Here is a 16,289-nt window from a genome sequence, read left to right as displayed (position 1 = left end):
TTGCCTTCAGTGACCCAGCGAAGATCCCTTTGCTGTAGTAGCAGTTGCTGCAGAAGCAACATGTTTAAAAATCTGCTTAGCCAATCAGATCTCCAATGTTAGTCAGATGCCCTACTGGACAAAAGCCACATCTGGCCCCAGCCACTTTCTAAAAACATGTGGTGGGAGCCAGGAAACATGACAGTAGGCACTATACTGCCCTCCTCAAGAAGCAACTAATCTCACTATCTTTGAGTATGTGCTGAGGATGATTCAGGAGTATCTTTGGAAAGGGGGCATATCTTCCAAGATAACCATCAGGTACAGATCTTATACCTTGGATTCTTTATCTTTAAAAAGGGTTCCTGAGGAGATCTGGGAAATTACAGGCCAGTCAGTCTGACTTCAATACTAGGAAAGTTGGTAGAAACCATTATCAAAGACAGAATGAAAAAAAAAAAAAAGACAGAATGAGTAGGCACATTGATGAACACAAGTTATTGAGGAAGACTCAGCAGACTAACCTGTTACAGTTCTTTGAGGGGGTGAACAAACAAAAAGGGGACCCAATAGATGTTGTTTACCTTGACTTCCAGAAAGCTTTTGATAAAGTTCCTCATCAAAGGCTCCTTAGTAAGCTCAAGAGTCATGGTGTAAAAGGACAGGTCCTCTTGTGGATCAAAAACTGGCTAATTAATGGGAAACAGAGAGTGAGTATAAATGGGCAATGGTAAGCAATGGGTTGCAGGATGGAAGGAATGGCAGGAAGACAGACTTATAGCGGGGTCCATGTGAGTGCCAGAGAGTGGGGCCTTAGAAAAGGAAGCAGCCTGCTGCGCTGCCTAGCCTTCACTCCAGAATTGGCCTCTGTGGCAGCTGGCCCACCCATCCCATCCTTGGAATAGCATGAGGGATCACTGTTGTAAAATAAAATAAAATAAAAAATTTAGTTGAGAACAGTGCATGGTGTTGAGGGACTATAATGTTGCTATTTATTGGCTGTGTTGGGTTTGTTTGTTTATGTAGTTAGGCTTTCTTTTCATGCTTTAATACTTGCCACAGTTTTTGGTGGTATCAGCATGGGACTGGGTCTGTTTGAGGAAAATGGCCTGCGTGCTGTCTTCTGGATATGGGGATCCCTTTATGGGGGGGTCTGAGGACTTTATGACAGCAGGCCAGCTCCAGGACCACCAACACACTCTTACATTCAGACAGCAAGGGAGACCACTTAGGGGCAATTGTCCACGTGGGCTCCTGTAACTTGCCATCCCATGGGTCTCCCATCCAGGTTAGCTGGTTGGGTGGGAACGTGCTGGGAAGGCCAGTGCTGTGGATCTGGATGGACCCATGCTATGCCAGTGCCTTTACAGATGTAACCAATAAAGTTGTGGCCATTTTATTCCACATTATCCAAATCTTGTGTACAACTGGGACCACAGCATGAAATGGGTAGGGGGAGCAGTGATTAAGAGCTCTCTGTTGGAAAAAATATGCCATGTTGTAGTATGAAAAATGCTCTCAATTAAGTGTTAAATATAAACATTCCCTTGCTGATGTTCAGGCCAAACATCGTGGATACCAGACATGCTCATGGGTTATCATTGCTTAATCAGGGAATAAGATCAGGGTCAGCTCTTGTTCACACCAGGACTTTTTTTAAAAAATGGTCATTTTTGGCTTCATAGACCTTCCATTTACCCTGTATCCATTTTTGTGCCTTTTGTTTTCATTTCAGTTGTTTCCCCCACACACTTTTCCCCCCTCCCCCCCTCCATTTTTTAAAGGTCACTTTTTCTCTGCTCCTTTTCTGGAAGCCAATTTTAAGTTGTCCTTTTCTTTGTGCATAATGTTTCTGTGAGTTTCTTTGCCCCACCCCCTCCCATGCACCTGCAGTCTACTTTTTGATGACTGGACTGTTGTCATCATCAAACCACTCTCTCGATTCCCCCCTGCACTAGAGATTATTTGTTTCAGTTTTGATTTTTTTTTAAAAAAAAAGCTCTAACGTGTCAGTATATTGCTATACTACTGTAATTACAGGTCAAGCAAGGTATCTGAATTCCCAGCTTTCTAGTCCCTCCCTTTGCAGTGATATCAGGAAAAAGACATACCTTCACCAAAGTAGTGGCTAGAGACTTTTAAAAATGAAAGCTGGGAATTCAGAGAACCTAATTAGCCTATCATTACTGTACAGTAGTATATCAAAATGAACATATGAACATATGAAGCTGCCTTCTACTAAATCAGACCCTCAGTCCATCAAAGTCAGTATTGTCTACTCAGACTGGCAGCGGCTCTCCAGGGTCTCAAGCTGAGATTTTTCACACCTATTTGCCGGGACCCTTTTTAGTTGGAGATGCCAGGGATTGAACCTGGGACCTTCTGCTTACCAAGCAGATGCTCTACCACTGGGCCACCACTCTTCCCTGATCTTCTGCCTCCCTTTCTTCAAAACCCCACCCTGCCACCCCAACCCCACCCTGCCTGCCATCTTTCCCACAAAAATAGCCTCCTTTTACCCACACCCCCATTCTGCAGGCACCCCTAAGTCCTTCTCTCCCACTATTTTGGGGCCCCAAAGTTTTCCCCCACCCCAGTTCCGCTGCAGCTGCCCTCCCCCTTCCCACCCCCTGTCCTCCAGCCCTCCTTCTCCCTCACTATTTTGGGACCCCAAAGTCCCCCCACCCCACCCCAGGTCCTCTGCAGCTGCAAATGTCAATATTTTAATGCCTTTTCAGAAAAAAATGCAGCCATGAAATTGATATATTGTTATAAGCATATGCAAAAAATTAAAAGGGAGATGCACTTACACCACTGATGATTGCATGAATGATGACAGCATCCATCCCTGAAAGTCCTGATTATTTAAGGAACATGCAGAAGAAAATAAACTCTCCACAACTGTGAAAATGCAGAGGAAGGACAATGGTAGGCCCATTGCGAGGACAGAAAAGTGAAATTGTAACAGGTGATGAAGAAAGGGCAGAACTGCTCAATTCCTATTTTTCCTCAATCTTCTCTTGTGAGAGAAACAGTGCTCAATATGGCAAAAACAGAACATATGATGCGAGTTGCAGCCTAGGATCAGCATACGGGTAGTACATAAACACCTAGTTTCTTTTAATGAAATTAAGTCCTTGGGGCCAGATGAACTGCATCCAGGGGTACTAAAAGAACTTGCAGGTGTAATTTGTGAGCCTCTGTCCATTATTTTTGAGCATTCTTGGTGAGCTGCTGGAAGACTGGAAGGCAAATGTCCCCATCTTCAAGAAGGGGAAAAAGGAGACTTCAGGTAACTACTGACCTGTCAGTTTGATATCTATTCCTGGAAAAGTTTTAGAACAAATAATCAAACAATCAGTCCTGGAACATTTAGAAAGGATGGCTGTGATTACTAAGAGCTAGCATGGATTTCTCAAGAATAGGTTATGTCAGACTAATCTTATCTCTTTTTTTGAGAAAATTGCTAGCTTGATACCTGGAAAAAATTGCTGCTTTTAAGGGTGGACAAATGATGAAAAATGTGGGGTACACTTTGAAAGAAGCAATATTGTGCTCTCAGGCAGCAACTGTAGTGTTGTGGACCTCCCAGCTTTTGCCATGTTAGCAAAATGCTGGAATTTGGCATCTCACACTTCCAGTCCACTGGGACTTTTTATGTTAGCAAGTTCAGCTCAAGGTTTCATCTTGATGACCCTCTGTAGTTACAGCAAAGTTACTAGTTGTGATTATAAGGTTGCTAATTCCAGGTTGGTGCCTGGAGATTAGAGGGCGAAGTTTAGGAAGGGTGGGGCTTGGGGAGAAGAGGGACCTCAGTGTGATATAATACCATAAAGGCCACCCTCAAAAGCAGCCATTTTCTCCATTGGAACTAATATCTGTAGCTGGAGGTCAGTTATCATTCCAGATGTCCAATCTTCACCTGGATATTGGCAACTTGTACCCTCTACATGACCTCCACTTGATGATACTTAACTCCATGATATTGCAGTTCTGGAAAACAGAGAACAGGACTAGACTGTCTGAAATCAGAATTTGTAAAGCTTCACATGTAGTTGGTACACCACTGTCAACTGTTTTACCCATTCTAAGTGCCAGTTCTGTTTCCTATCTCATACAGTATAATAAGAAGTTGCCCACATCATGATTGCCATGTAGCTGTTCGTCCAGCGTTACGATATCAGGCTTTTTTGGTCCTAGTCAGGGCTGGCGTGTCCCAGTTGGCCAAGTAGGTGACTGCCTAGGGCATGCTGGCGCCACAGGGGGAGACAGTGGGTGTCCTCTCCCTGAGTGCACCCCCTGCCCCCCATGCCCCTTCCCCACCACTGCTCACCCCGCCACTACCACAGCGCTCTCCTTGGGGAGCTTCCATCCAGATGGAGGTGCTGCCAGGTCAGCCTCTTTGCCAGTAGCACTTGGGCAGGGGTTGAAAAGGCAGGCATCTTTCTGTGGTGGGTGAGAGATGTGGGGCTGGCTGTTTTACTTGATTTATTTCTTCACAATGATTGTCATGAGCCCTGACAAGGGTGAGCTAGAAGGGTTAACAGATGTGGAAGAGTTGCCAAGCAGCTTCTCAGCCGAACAACCAGCAGCTGGCTGTCAGGCTCTGTAACTTTCCTATGGCAAAAGCCATATAATACTAACCAAATGGACTCTCCATACTAACCCCAAAAGCCTTTGTTGTGTTGTAGCTAGCATGCATATCAAAGAGAGGTTGTTTGAAGTGTTAACCTTGTGTAGAGTGTGAAAGGAGTAGAAGAATGTGGCCATTAATAGATACCTTGTCCGGCCAGCATCCTCCCTTAGGCAAAAAGATAAGGGAGAGCTCTCATGTGAAAGTTTGCACCTTCAGTTTCTTTTGTTATGAGAATCACTTTGTTTAGACAATACTTTGATGTAGAATTCCATAAGACCCAGGGACCCCTAGTCTCTGGTATTAGTCTCAACTTCTGTATCTTGCAATGAGTTTCCAATAAACTGTCCATTTTATCAATGAACACAGCCTTGAGTCTCCATCGCCTGACACTGGCCCATCAATCACTCTCCCCACATTCCAGGCACCAGTGCCAGTTGTTGACAATCAATCTCCTCCAAGCTCTCCCCCTCCCATCTCAAGAGTTTGAAGCAGGCTCTTGAAAGAACTTTCAGAGTGAAGACATGAGGCACGCCGATGCTTCGAATCTCTCAGCCCTGAGTTCTAGCAGAGTCGCTGCCACTCAGGGAACAGGCTAATTGAGGTTCCCACATAACTCCCACCCAGGACCTGATAATCTCTTGGAAGCAACAAGTCAGTTTCCTGGCTTGGATCCAGACTCCTTCCTGATTCCAGATCCTGACCTGCTTGAATTCCTTGGCACCCTGACCCTTTGGCTTTTGGACACTTACTTCTGATTCCATGTTGTGGTTTTGCTTTGGTGACTTGGCCCCTGCTTGACTTCCTGGATTTTGACCTTGGACTGGCTTTGGACTCCTGCCTGCCTGAGCCCTGAAAACATGACAGTCATTCCAGCGGGGGTGGGGTGGGGAGCAATGGTGATCAGGGTCTGTATAGTCATCTGCCTGTATCTTCCCCAGGGAGGGTATAAAGATGTTTGAGACATTGAGCCTATTTGGGGTTGGAACAAAAAGTTTGCAGGAGTTGAAAGGAAGAACATAGAGCATTTTGCAGTCTGAAAGGTGGGGGTTAGTCTGGTGTTGGGTCACTGCTGGTCGGGGGAAGTGTTCTTTAAACTGGATGACCCAGTGCTAGTGTTCCTGCTTGGATGCAGTTTGATAAATCAAAGCCCAAATGGAGTTCTAAATAATTCCTGAGTGAGAAGCTAAACACAACAGGGCGGGCGGGTGGTGCACTCAATAGGGGCATATCCCAGCTCATGTGAGAGGCTCCTACACCAGTGGTGAGAGGAGAACCCAGAGGCTTCCAGCAACTTCGTTGCCCTCCCACCCTGGGTTGCTCCAGCCAGTCTGAAGGAGGAAGTACATAGGCAGCAGGGCAGGAGGGTGGTGGTGGGGCTTGCTTAAGGCACCAAAAACCCTGGCGCCAGCCCTGGTCCTAGTAGAAATGCCTATTATGTGTTCATTTTTGAGACCCACATGTCATTAGAGATTTGCTATGTATGGAGATGGAAAGCAATTTTGCTTTTTTAGGATTGATTGTTAGTTTTTGCTGCAATAAGAGATTGAGAATTGAGGCCCCACCAAAGTGTCTGTTTCTGGTAGGGAGCAAAAGGAGTGTTGGAGCACCAGTATGTTTCTTATAAAAGCTGGAAGTAACACACAGTTTTTGAAAATTCTAGTGTGTCAGTGATATCACTTCTGGGTTTCATCAGAAGTTATATCAGTGCTCTGACATGGATGCAGGTGCACTCTGCAACTCCCCCTCCGCATTTCTTCCTGCCAGCAGGCAAAGAACAGGTCCTGGCAAACCTACTTTCTGGTTCATACCATTTCAGTTTGTTGGTGAGTGACTACATATTTGATTATTTCCTCACATAAAATAGTGCATGCAGATACAAAATAGGGAAGGTTCTTAAATAGCTTTTGAATATATTTTCAATTTTTATAAGGGGGCACATTCAGTCATTGAGTTCCCCACCTGTATTTGTCATGGTACAGTCCAGCAACAAATACTTCTTATGGGGCATCTCTGTTTTAACTCTTGAGATGTATGTAACAATAGGTTGCAACAACCCCTGATTTATCAATAGAGTGAGTTTGCAACCTAGGGCTGGGAGCAAGCTAGGGAGGCCTTTCTTCGCCTCTTCCATGCTGGCTAAATGGAGATCTGAAATGGCAGTGGGGGTGGGGGGCTGGTGGCCACTGTAGGCTGGCCAATCACAACAAGGCTTGGCTGGCCAGGGAAGGATGGAGCTCTGGGCATTCCTGGAGTTCACAGTTACAGCCCTGGATCCACCTCTTCCCTACTCATGTGTGCTGCCACCTAGGCTTCATCCTTAAGGATGGGCATGAACCAAGAAAATGCAGCTGATTTCAGTTTGCGGTATGCTTGGTTGTGAGCTACAAACCACCATTAACTATTAGGCGCCAAACAAATCAGTTTGGTTTGTGAAGTTCATTATGCAGTAGAATGCCCCCCCCAGTGTGCTCGAGTCACAAATCTCATCCAGAATCTCTAACTAACTCTCCTCTACCTGCCTTCTAAGTTTGGTGAGGATTGGAAATATGGGATCTGAGCCCCTCAAAGAAGGTGTCCCCTTCTTTGTTCTTTCTGGTGAAATGACAGTCTCAGATTCAGAAGGATCAGGACAGGAGTATATATAGAACAGGCCCTGTGCAAGCTATAGTAATCAAACTCACAGGGCACCTTCCCCAAATGCTTCTCTACATGACCTCCAAATTATGTTCAGATTGGACTTGGGGAGTTCAAGTTATGCTCTTAGAAAAATGCTTTTAAGGGAAATGTTGGGTGCAGGTTCAAAAGTGCATAGAATGGACCTCCTATAACCTATCCACACCAAATGTACAAAGAACCTCACATTGCCACCTGCTCCTCTACAATGTCTTCAGATTGGGGTTTATAGCTTTGAAGTTTGGTAAACATTTTGAGCAGAGACAATCTGTTTGGAAATGTATCTATTCACAAACCACAACTACTTGAAAGTCTGTGGAAAGTTTGTGCTGGTTGATCTGCCACAAACTTCAGTTCATGAATCATGAACTGACCAAAATTAATTGTAGACTTAAATGAAACATGACAATTGTAGACTTAAAGAAACATGCCAAGTAGTTAGCAGTTAAGAAACATGAGGGTAAAATAATACCATACAGCTTTTGTACATGTGTTTTTGTTTACTTTCCACATTTAACTTAACTTTTGGGGAAAGGACTGTGGTAGAGCATCTTCTGTGCACTCAGAAGGCCCTGGATTCTCTCTGGCATCTTCAATTAAAACGTTCTGATAGGAGGTAATGTGAAAAACCTCTTCCTGAGACCCTGGAGAGCCACTGGCAGTCAGAATAGACAAGGCTGACTTTGATGGGCTAATGATCTGACTCAGTGTAAAGCACTTTCATATGTTCTGTTACTGGAACCCTGAACACACTCAGGCAAATCCTGTACAGAGTTACAGTGCCATCTTAAGCAGAGTTAAGTCCTCCTAAGTCCACTGAAGTCAATGGGTATTGAAATCAGTGCTGCACAGTAGCTCTGCATCAAAATAGGTAGAATTTACCTCTGAAAAAAATATGATGATTGGTCAGAAATAGGGTTGTCAAGTCCAATTCAAGAAATATCTGGGGACTTTGGGGGTAGAGCCAGGAGACTTTGGGGCTGGAGCCAGGAGACATTGGGGCGGAGCCAGGAGCAAGGGTGTGACAAGCATAAGTGAACTCCAAGGGAGTTCTGGCCATCACATTTAAAGGGACAGCACAGCTTTTTAAATGTCTTCCTTTCATAAGAAATAATGAAGGATAGGGACACCTTCCTTTGGGGCTCATCGAACTGGACCCCCTGGTCCAATCATTTTGAAACTTGGGAGGTATTTTGGGGAGAGGCACTAGATGCTATACTGAAATTGTGGTGCCTCTACCTCAAAATACAGCCTCCCAGAGCCCCCAATACCTCCAGATCAATTCCCCATTATACCCTATGAGAATCTATCTCCACATAGGGAATAATGAGGTGCCCAGCAGACATTCCCTCCCTCCCCCCCTCCCCTCCCTTTTCTGGCAACTCTGAAGCGAGGGAATGGCATCTCTACTCACAAGTTGCTGCCAGCTTCTTCAAAGTAACACAGACATACCATCCCAAGAGGAAGCCTTTCCAATTGGAGACTGAAGCCTCCAGAGATGGAAAGTCACATGATGGCTGTGGGGGTGGGGCTTCCCCCCACCGGCCAGCTGACTGGGGGTGGGAAGGAGCCTGGGAAAGTGGGACCTGGGGATTGGCAAGTCTATTGCCAAGTCCAATTCAAGAAATATCTGGGAACTTAGGGGGTGGAGCCAGTAGCAAAGTTATGACAAGCATAAATGAATTTCAAAGGGAGTTCTGGCCATCACATTTAAAGGAACTGTGTTCCTTTTAAGTGCCTGCCTTCCATAGGAAATAATGGAGGATAGAGCCACCTTCTTTGGGGGCTCATAGAATTGGACCCCCTTGTCCAATCTTTGAAACTTGGAAGGTGTTTTGAAGAGAGGCACCGGATGCTATGCTGAAAATTTGGTGCCTCTACCTCAAAAAACAACCCTCCCACAGCTGCAGATACCCACAGATTAACCATTATACCCTATGGGAATAGGTCTTCATAGAGAATAATAAAGTGCCCAACAGACATTCCCACCCACCTGCTTTCTGATGACCCTGAAGCAGGGGGAGGGCCTCCAAACCAGGGGATCCCCTGCCCGCACCTGGGGATTGGCAACCCTAGCCAGAAAGCATGTTTTGCTCTGATCCCTCAAAATCCTTTGTTTTTGCCAAGATTCCTCGTGGCTATAGTTCTGATGAATTTATGCTAATAAAAAGTAACAAAGCTGAGTAATTGCATTAGACTGCAATTAATATTTGTCCATTCAGTAATGTTTCCATAATATTTGTCAAAAGATTCAGTGGCATTGGCAATTGAGTTACAGGAGTTAAATAAGATCTGTTGAAGTCACCAAGAGGCTTCTCTGTGATTTCAGTCGCACTAGAACTGAGTCATAGTTTGTTGTACTTTCTGATTAATATACGTGACCAGGATGCAATATTTAGGTTGTAAGCAGCTGAGATGTTTATGTGTGCTCTGATTTGCAGTAGTGCAATGTGCGTATGTTTTGCTTATCATAACATGTGTAATGGATATGTTTTGTAAAACATTGTATCATAATGAAAGCTGGATTATAAACTAGATGGCCTCTTTTAATGTGAAAACCCCTAATTTTAGTATTTTACTTTATTTATAATTGTACTATAAATAAATTGTTATCTTATGTTTAAATAATTTGACAAGGCATAAAACCAAAGTCTATGAATGGAATTTTATTCTTTCTTTTTTTAGATTTTCATTTTGTAAATTTAGTAACATTGAATGTTCCCCATATCTTTAAAATTCATGTATTCATATATTCTCTTCAAACAAATCCTTTGTGAAAAGAGAAATCGCTTCTGGTTTTTTTCATAATAAATAACCCCCTTTTAATTGTTAATGTGCAAGAATGACCTTTTCCGATTGAATTTTAAGTAGATTATAATGAAGATTTGCTCACGACTGGTAGTATTTTATGGCTGAAAAATCCTGGAGATGAAGAAATAATTATTTTGACTGAAAGGATATTGTGCAATTTAGGTTATGCCCAGTTATAATATGAAAACATGCAACAGATTATTCATTCTTTGCTGGTTGATTGGGGGGGAAATGAGTAATTGGAACAATGGTTGAGAGCATGCTGTGAACAGAGCAAACCTCAGTGCAGTATTGCAAAAAAAGAAGGAAGCAAGTAGTAAACCATGCCATAGGCTACATACAGTTAATGCTTTGTATTTCCTGATGTCTTTTGAAACGTACAACATCTACAACAAGCAGCTCGCTCTAATGCATAACTGGTAGGAAGGTTCTATTCAGATCTGAGCATTTTAGCTTGCCTCTGATGACCTGCTATTTTCTGCATTTGTTTTGACTGCTCTCATCATTCAAGATTGACGCTTGGATGGGCGTGTAGGTGGAAGCAGCAGCAGCAAGCTTACAGCTTTCAGACAAAAAAAATCTGCGTTATCTGATGGCTATTATTGAAAATGTGAGGTGTAGCCTAGGCTGGGTAATGAAGGGGAGAGAGCGAGGGGGAGCAAGGAGCATGGAGCTGCATACTGATGAGTGTAGGAGTACTTGATAAAAGATTTCTTGCTGTTAGCTGTGCATTGCTCATTGTGGAGTATTCCAACAGTCACATATAACGGAAACCAGCTTAGCTAACAGATTGATATGCCTCCCCCCACACACACACTGCATGACGTACTGGTCTGTAGTAGAGATTAATACCTATGAAATGTTGAGCTAGGAGCAGATCATACTGTATAACCTGCCCTGGAAACTATGAGTTACTTCTGATTCTTGCTTGCTGGAAGCATTAATCTGACAAGCTGGCGGGCTCCTTTGATAACAACTTCTCCCGGAGCACGATGTGGCAATGCCACCTCTCAGCCCAGGACCATCGTTATTATCCTGTGGATGGATATTCACTACTTAAACGCCTTCCTTCTCAAACTCTTTCAGCACCTAGATGCCCTGTCCAGACTGTGGGACAATGGTTGGAAAATATTGGGCTATCTCAGTATGAGAACCACTTGCTGGCTAATGGATTTGACAATGTACAGTTTATGGTAAGTGATCATCTGTGTATATTACTGTGTTTGATTTTGTGGCTAATGAGATCTTACTACAGCATAGAATGGAATTTGTTTGGAATGTGCTTTCAGATGAACATTTCACTTGATATTGCCTGTAGTCTATGTAAGCATGGGATTTGGGGGCCACAGTTCTCCCACCCCACCACCCGGCTTCATATTTGATTTCTGAACTGTTTAAAAAAGGAAAGGCATAATGCTTCTATACCTTCCTTGGTATGAAACTGTTCCCTTGTTTATGAAAATCACTAACATGTTTATAGGGGAAGTTTGCATATCTGTGATATAGATTTGATATCTCTGATATGTTGGCACACATTTAGCATGTTGCTTTAAATCTGATCTTCATCAACTTATTACTAAAAAGAACACAAGCAGGAAAAATGGTACCTAATAAACAGCTTCCAACCTTTCCAATGCCTATCATTTTAGATGTTGTAACACTCACCACACCTGTTGTTCAGAATCAATTTTTATCACACATTTCACAATCTTTTCTAGTTGTGGTTTGGTTTTTTAACTGCTTTTGTCTTTACAAAAGAAACTTGCATGCATGATATGAAATGCATAATTTTGTTCTAATACAGTTAATACTATGTAATGGTGATTAACATATGAAAAATTATGTTGTTCACATGTTATGTTCTTAAAGAGGTTTAAATAATTTTTCCTGACCTGATTACAATGTCCAAATATATAATATGAGAAAAATAGATCCAGGTGAAATGTTACCAGTTAAATTTCTAGGTGATATTGGTCCAGCCTATTCATACAATAAGATTTATAAACTGAATGGAGTACTAGAAATTAATATTCCATCAGGATTTTTCTTAATATAATGTGTTGTAGCACAATCAGAATGAGACTATTGTTTTGTTGTTCAAGTCACTGTAGCAAAGAAAATCAATATATTTTTATGAAAAAATAAATATAGAAGGACAGTCTAACAGAGACCATTCAGTATTCAAAGTTCCAAATGGGAGTGGTTCTTTGGAAGATGGTATCCATGTGCACAGTTGCTAATGAATACACCAGAAGCTATAGCATTGAGTTGAGAGAAGCTATTTAAACATTGTTTGTACTTGAGGACAGCGATCAACTGGATGGAATGCAGAGTGGTCAATGGACTCTGTATCTTGTCCTGTGTCTTTTAATGACACACCTCCAAGATTTTTCTATCTGTGTAAGATGTTTTATAAGGAAGAATCAAATATCTAGAGTTATTAAAGTAACTTGTGGGCTTAGGGTTGCCAGCTTCAGGTTGGGAAATACCTGGAGATTTTGGGGGTTGAGCCTGACGAGGGCAGGATTTAGGGAGAGAGGGACTTTAATGGGGTATAATGGCATAGAGTCCACCTTCTAAAGCAGCCATTTTCTCCAGGTGAACAGATCTCTGTTGCCTAGAGATCAGTTGTAAAACCAGGGAATCTCCAGCTACCACCTGGAGGTTGGCAACACTACATGGGTTAGGTTGTTTCCAGTCCTTTGCATTGTGATCAAAGTTCAAAACACCACAGGTACAATAATCTATTTCTGACAGTGATAAAAGAGATTAGAGTAGGACAAATATGGGAGACATTTTTATACTTAATCTGATTTCACATCCAGTTCAGAAAAAAAAATTAAAACAAGTATGGTAAAATGTATTGTTACATTATGGCTTTTGAAAACAGTAACTACACTTTTAATAATCAAATTTAATTTGCTTATATGTACAACAATTGCATTTCATTAGTAGATTTATGCTACCATAGTTCAGAAAATGTATAATGTAACCAAAGATCCTGAATATTTAAAACAAAATGAAATAGCATTTACATGACTCAATGCTGAAACAATATTCGTCTGTTAAGAAATCAACATGAATATTTTCTTCCTTAACATTAGGGAATTAATTACATCTTTTACAGTGCAATCGTAAGCAAAATTCTACTAAAGTCTGCTTAATGGGGCTTACTCTCAGAAAAGTGTTCTTAGGATTGCACTATCAGTCTGTTTTACATATCCTCATTTAATCAGCAGAATAATTAGTCAGTAACATTATTTAATTTAATGACCATCTTCAGTGTCCATATGCTTTCAATGGAAGTAGAAGCTAGTCTTTCTTTGTTCCTTCTTCATGGTATTTCTGTTTTTGTTTTTCTAGAAATACATACTGATCCTTATTTGTTTTCATGTTGCCTAAGCAACACTACCACACACCTATTTAAAAGGATGTAGTACTGTATGACTTTCTAGATTTCATGCAGGGATGCAGTTGTCAAGACAATTGATAGAAATATTATATCTGAGCAAAGATATTTTCTGTTAAAGCAACAGTAGTATATCAATTAAAATCACACTGGTACCAAAGATGTCTTTTAGATAAAAGGCTCTTTGGTAAAGCATTCATTAGAATCACAGAAATTAAGCCCTTAGGTTTACTTTGCTTTGGCAACACAAGGAAATTAAGTGTTTAACTGCCATGTGAATTCACAAGATCTGTTGATAACAATCAATGTGTATGGAATGAAGAAAAATAACCTCTTCTCTCATTCATTTTAATTCTACTTTTAAGAGGTCTTGGTTTTGTCATTACTTTTGTGTAGTTATTTTTGAATGCAATATAAAGCACTTCTCTTGCTTTCCCATTTATTTTATTTAAAAAATATTTATGCACACAATATTCCGCTACCCTAAGGTTAGTGCAAATCTTTAGGTGCACAACCTATTGATGACCCCTACATAAACTGAATCTTAGAATGTATTTTAAAAGTACTGATTAGGTGGTCATGCTTCAGCAGATCCATTTATTACTAGTTGCCCAGCAATTTGTTAAGGAGTGAACTATTGTATCATTTGAAAGTAAAACTTTGGCACACTTGGTGAAAGGACACTGATGACGTCAGTGAAATGATCACTTTACTATTTAACTAATTCTTAAGACAGTGGAAGATTTATAACCTGGCAATACAGTACTATAGCTAATTACAAATTATACCACCTTGTCTGGTCTAAGCACTCAAGAAACCTGATGAACCAATTACCTCTTTAATTCTCAGTATAGTTTTTTATGCAGTCTTGAAAATACTGTACTTTGGATAAATGTAAGATGCCTTGCATGTTTTTGATTCTAACTTCATTCCAAAATCTTGATGTAAATATGGGATTTCAATAAGATAACAGATAAAAACTTTGCCAACAGATATGAAGGATACAAAAAGCCAAATGAAAGTGATTTCAGCAGTACTATATCAAACAAATCCAGAACTGGGATATTCCTGGTTGATTATCAAGTTAAAATATTGATGTCAGAATTCTAACCAGAAGACAACCATCAGGGACCCCAGCAAATTCTATCATACGTAGTTACAACAGTACTATAATGGCTCTTTCATGCCCTATATTTTTAAGGGATACCTAGAATACGTATTATGTGCATGTATTATGTGCATGTACAGTACAGATGTTGCATTCACATATATTTAAATGTATATATTATATATGAGCCAGCTTGCAGAGGAGAGTGGGATAGAAAAGAAAGAAAGAAAGAAAGAAAGAAAGAAAGAAAGAAAGAAAGAAAGAAAGAAAGAAAGAAAGAAAGAAAGAAAGAAAGAAAGAAAGAAAGAAAGAAAGAAAGAAAGAGAGAAAGAAAGAAAGAGAGAGAGAAAGAGAGAGAGAAAGAAAGAAACTCATTAGTGAGATGAGGTTAACCGTTGCTCCATAGTACATTTGTACGTTTAATGGTATATATGACTTTACTCCCATGTAACACTTGTTTTGGTCCTAGGATGACAAGAAGGAAAGCCAGTGTTTTTATTAAGGCTAGGAAAGATGTCTAGCACTTAAGTTAAAGCTATTACAATATGTGCCCTTTTGACTAACATCAATAGTTACAGTAATCAGCATGGAAATTTCACTGGCGTATCACTGTCATTGCCAGAGATAGTCTTTATAACTAGGCATTGTGAAAATTCACACTGTACATATATTATTTCCTCACAACATTAGTCCATGGCCATTTCTCCTTGGCCAATTCATTCAGCCACTAGAAATCTTGAACACATGGAAGAACAAGTTATACTCATCTAAGGCTTGGGTACAGATGGGCAGCTTGGGGCAGCAGCCTCCTATCTGGAAGTAAGCTGGCAGAAAGAGAAGTGCCCCTGGGGCAGTCAGATGGCATGTGGCCCACTGTCGGAATGGGGATGGGCTGCATGTGCCCCAAAGGAGTGGTCAGACCACTCATGCGCTTGATCGCTGCTTCCTGGGTGCTCCCCAGCTGTTCAGAGGGCTGGGAAAAGCACCCCAGAAGCACTTCACCAGTTTGCCAACTTTTTAGTGGACACAGGAGCCTCCATAAACGTGCTCCATCCTAGATTAGTGACACAAGGAACTCAGACCAAGAAAACCATGGAACTGGCAGGATATGCAGGCGGTAGTCACACCTCGCATATCTGGAAGAATATCCCAGTCACCATAGGGAAACTCAAATCCATCATGAAATACTGTAGCAACCAGGGAGAAGACGACGGTATGATAGGAGCTCCATTCCTAACTAGGAACAAGCTAGCCATAGACATGGCCAATTGCCTCTTGTGGCAAATCCCAGGAGGTCCAGAATTCATTAACGCCGTACATCGGTGTGCAGCGCTAAAGGCACCCCTTACTAGCGATACATGGGTTCAGAAATTCCCTGGAGTGTGGATCACTGACAAGGCAGAATGTGGGACAGTAAAGAAGGCTTGTGTTCTCATAGAAAGAAAAGATCCCCCTCCCCAACGTCAGTACAAATACCCCACGAAAGCAGAAATAGGCATAGGAAAGACCATAGAAGGACTTTAAAAATGGGATGTCATTTTACCAATGCAATCCATCTGCAATGCCCCCTTGTGGCCAGTTTTAAAAGCAGACAGAATTACTTGGAAAATGACAGTCGATTTTAGAGCCCTGAATGCTGTAACTCCTCCGGTAGCTCCAGTGGTTGCCAAGTA

General features: G+C 41.7%; 1 protein-coding gene across 3 annotated transcripts in view; it reads left to right on the top strand.

Moving 5' to 3' along the window:
• The window catches only part of ANKS1B (ankyrin repeat and sterile alpha motif domain containing 1B), an 831,045-nt gene that overhangs the window by 451,194 nt on the left and 363,562 nt on the right, over positions 1-16,289 (top strand). Inside the window, exon 15 of one of the 3 annotated variants that reach the window (XM_060245226.1) lies at positions 11,186-11,292. In XM_060245226.1, the coding sequence (XP_060101209.1) occupies positions 11,186-11,292 (107 nt within the window). Of the gene's footprint in view, positions 1-10,539; positions 11,293-16,289 lie in introns of those variants that run through there. The other 2 variants (XM_060245232.1, XM_060245234.1) reach the window with 2 other exon arrangements.

Source organism: Heteronotia binoei, chromosome 8 (genome assembly GCF_032191835.1).
Source record: "Heteronotia binoei isolate CCM8104 ecotype False Entrance Well chromosome 8, APGP_CSIRO_Hbin_v1, whole genome shotgun sequence".
Classification (NCBI taxonomy): Eukaryota; Metazoa; Chordata; class Lepidosauria; order Squamata; family Gekkonidae; genus Heteronotia; species Heteronotia binoei.
Note: the sequence above shows the minus strand (reverse complement) of the source record. Positions and strands in the feature narration are given on the sequence as shown.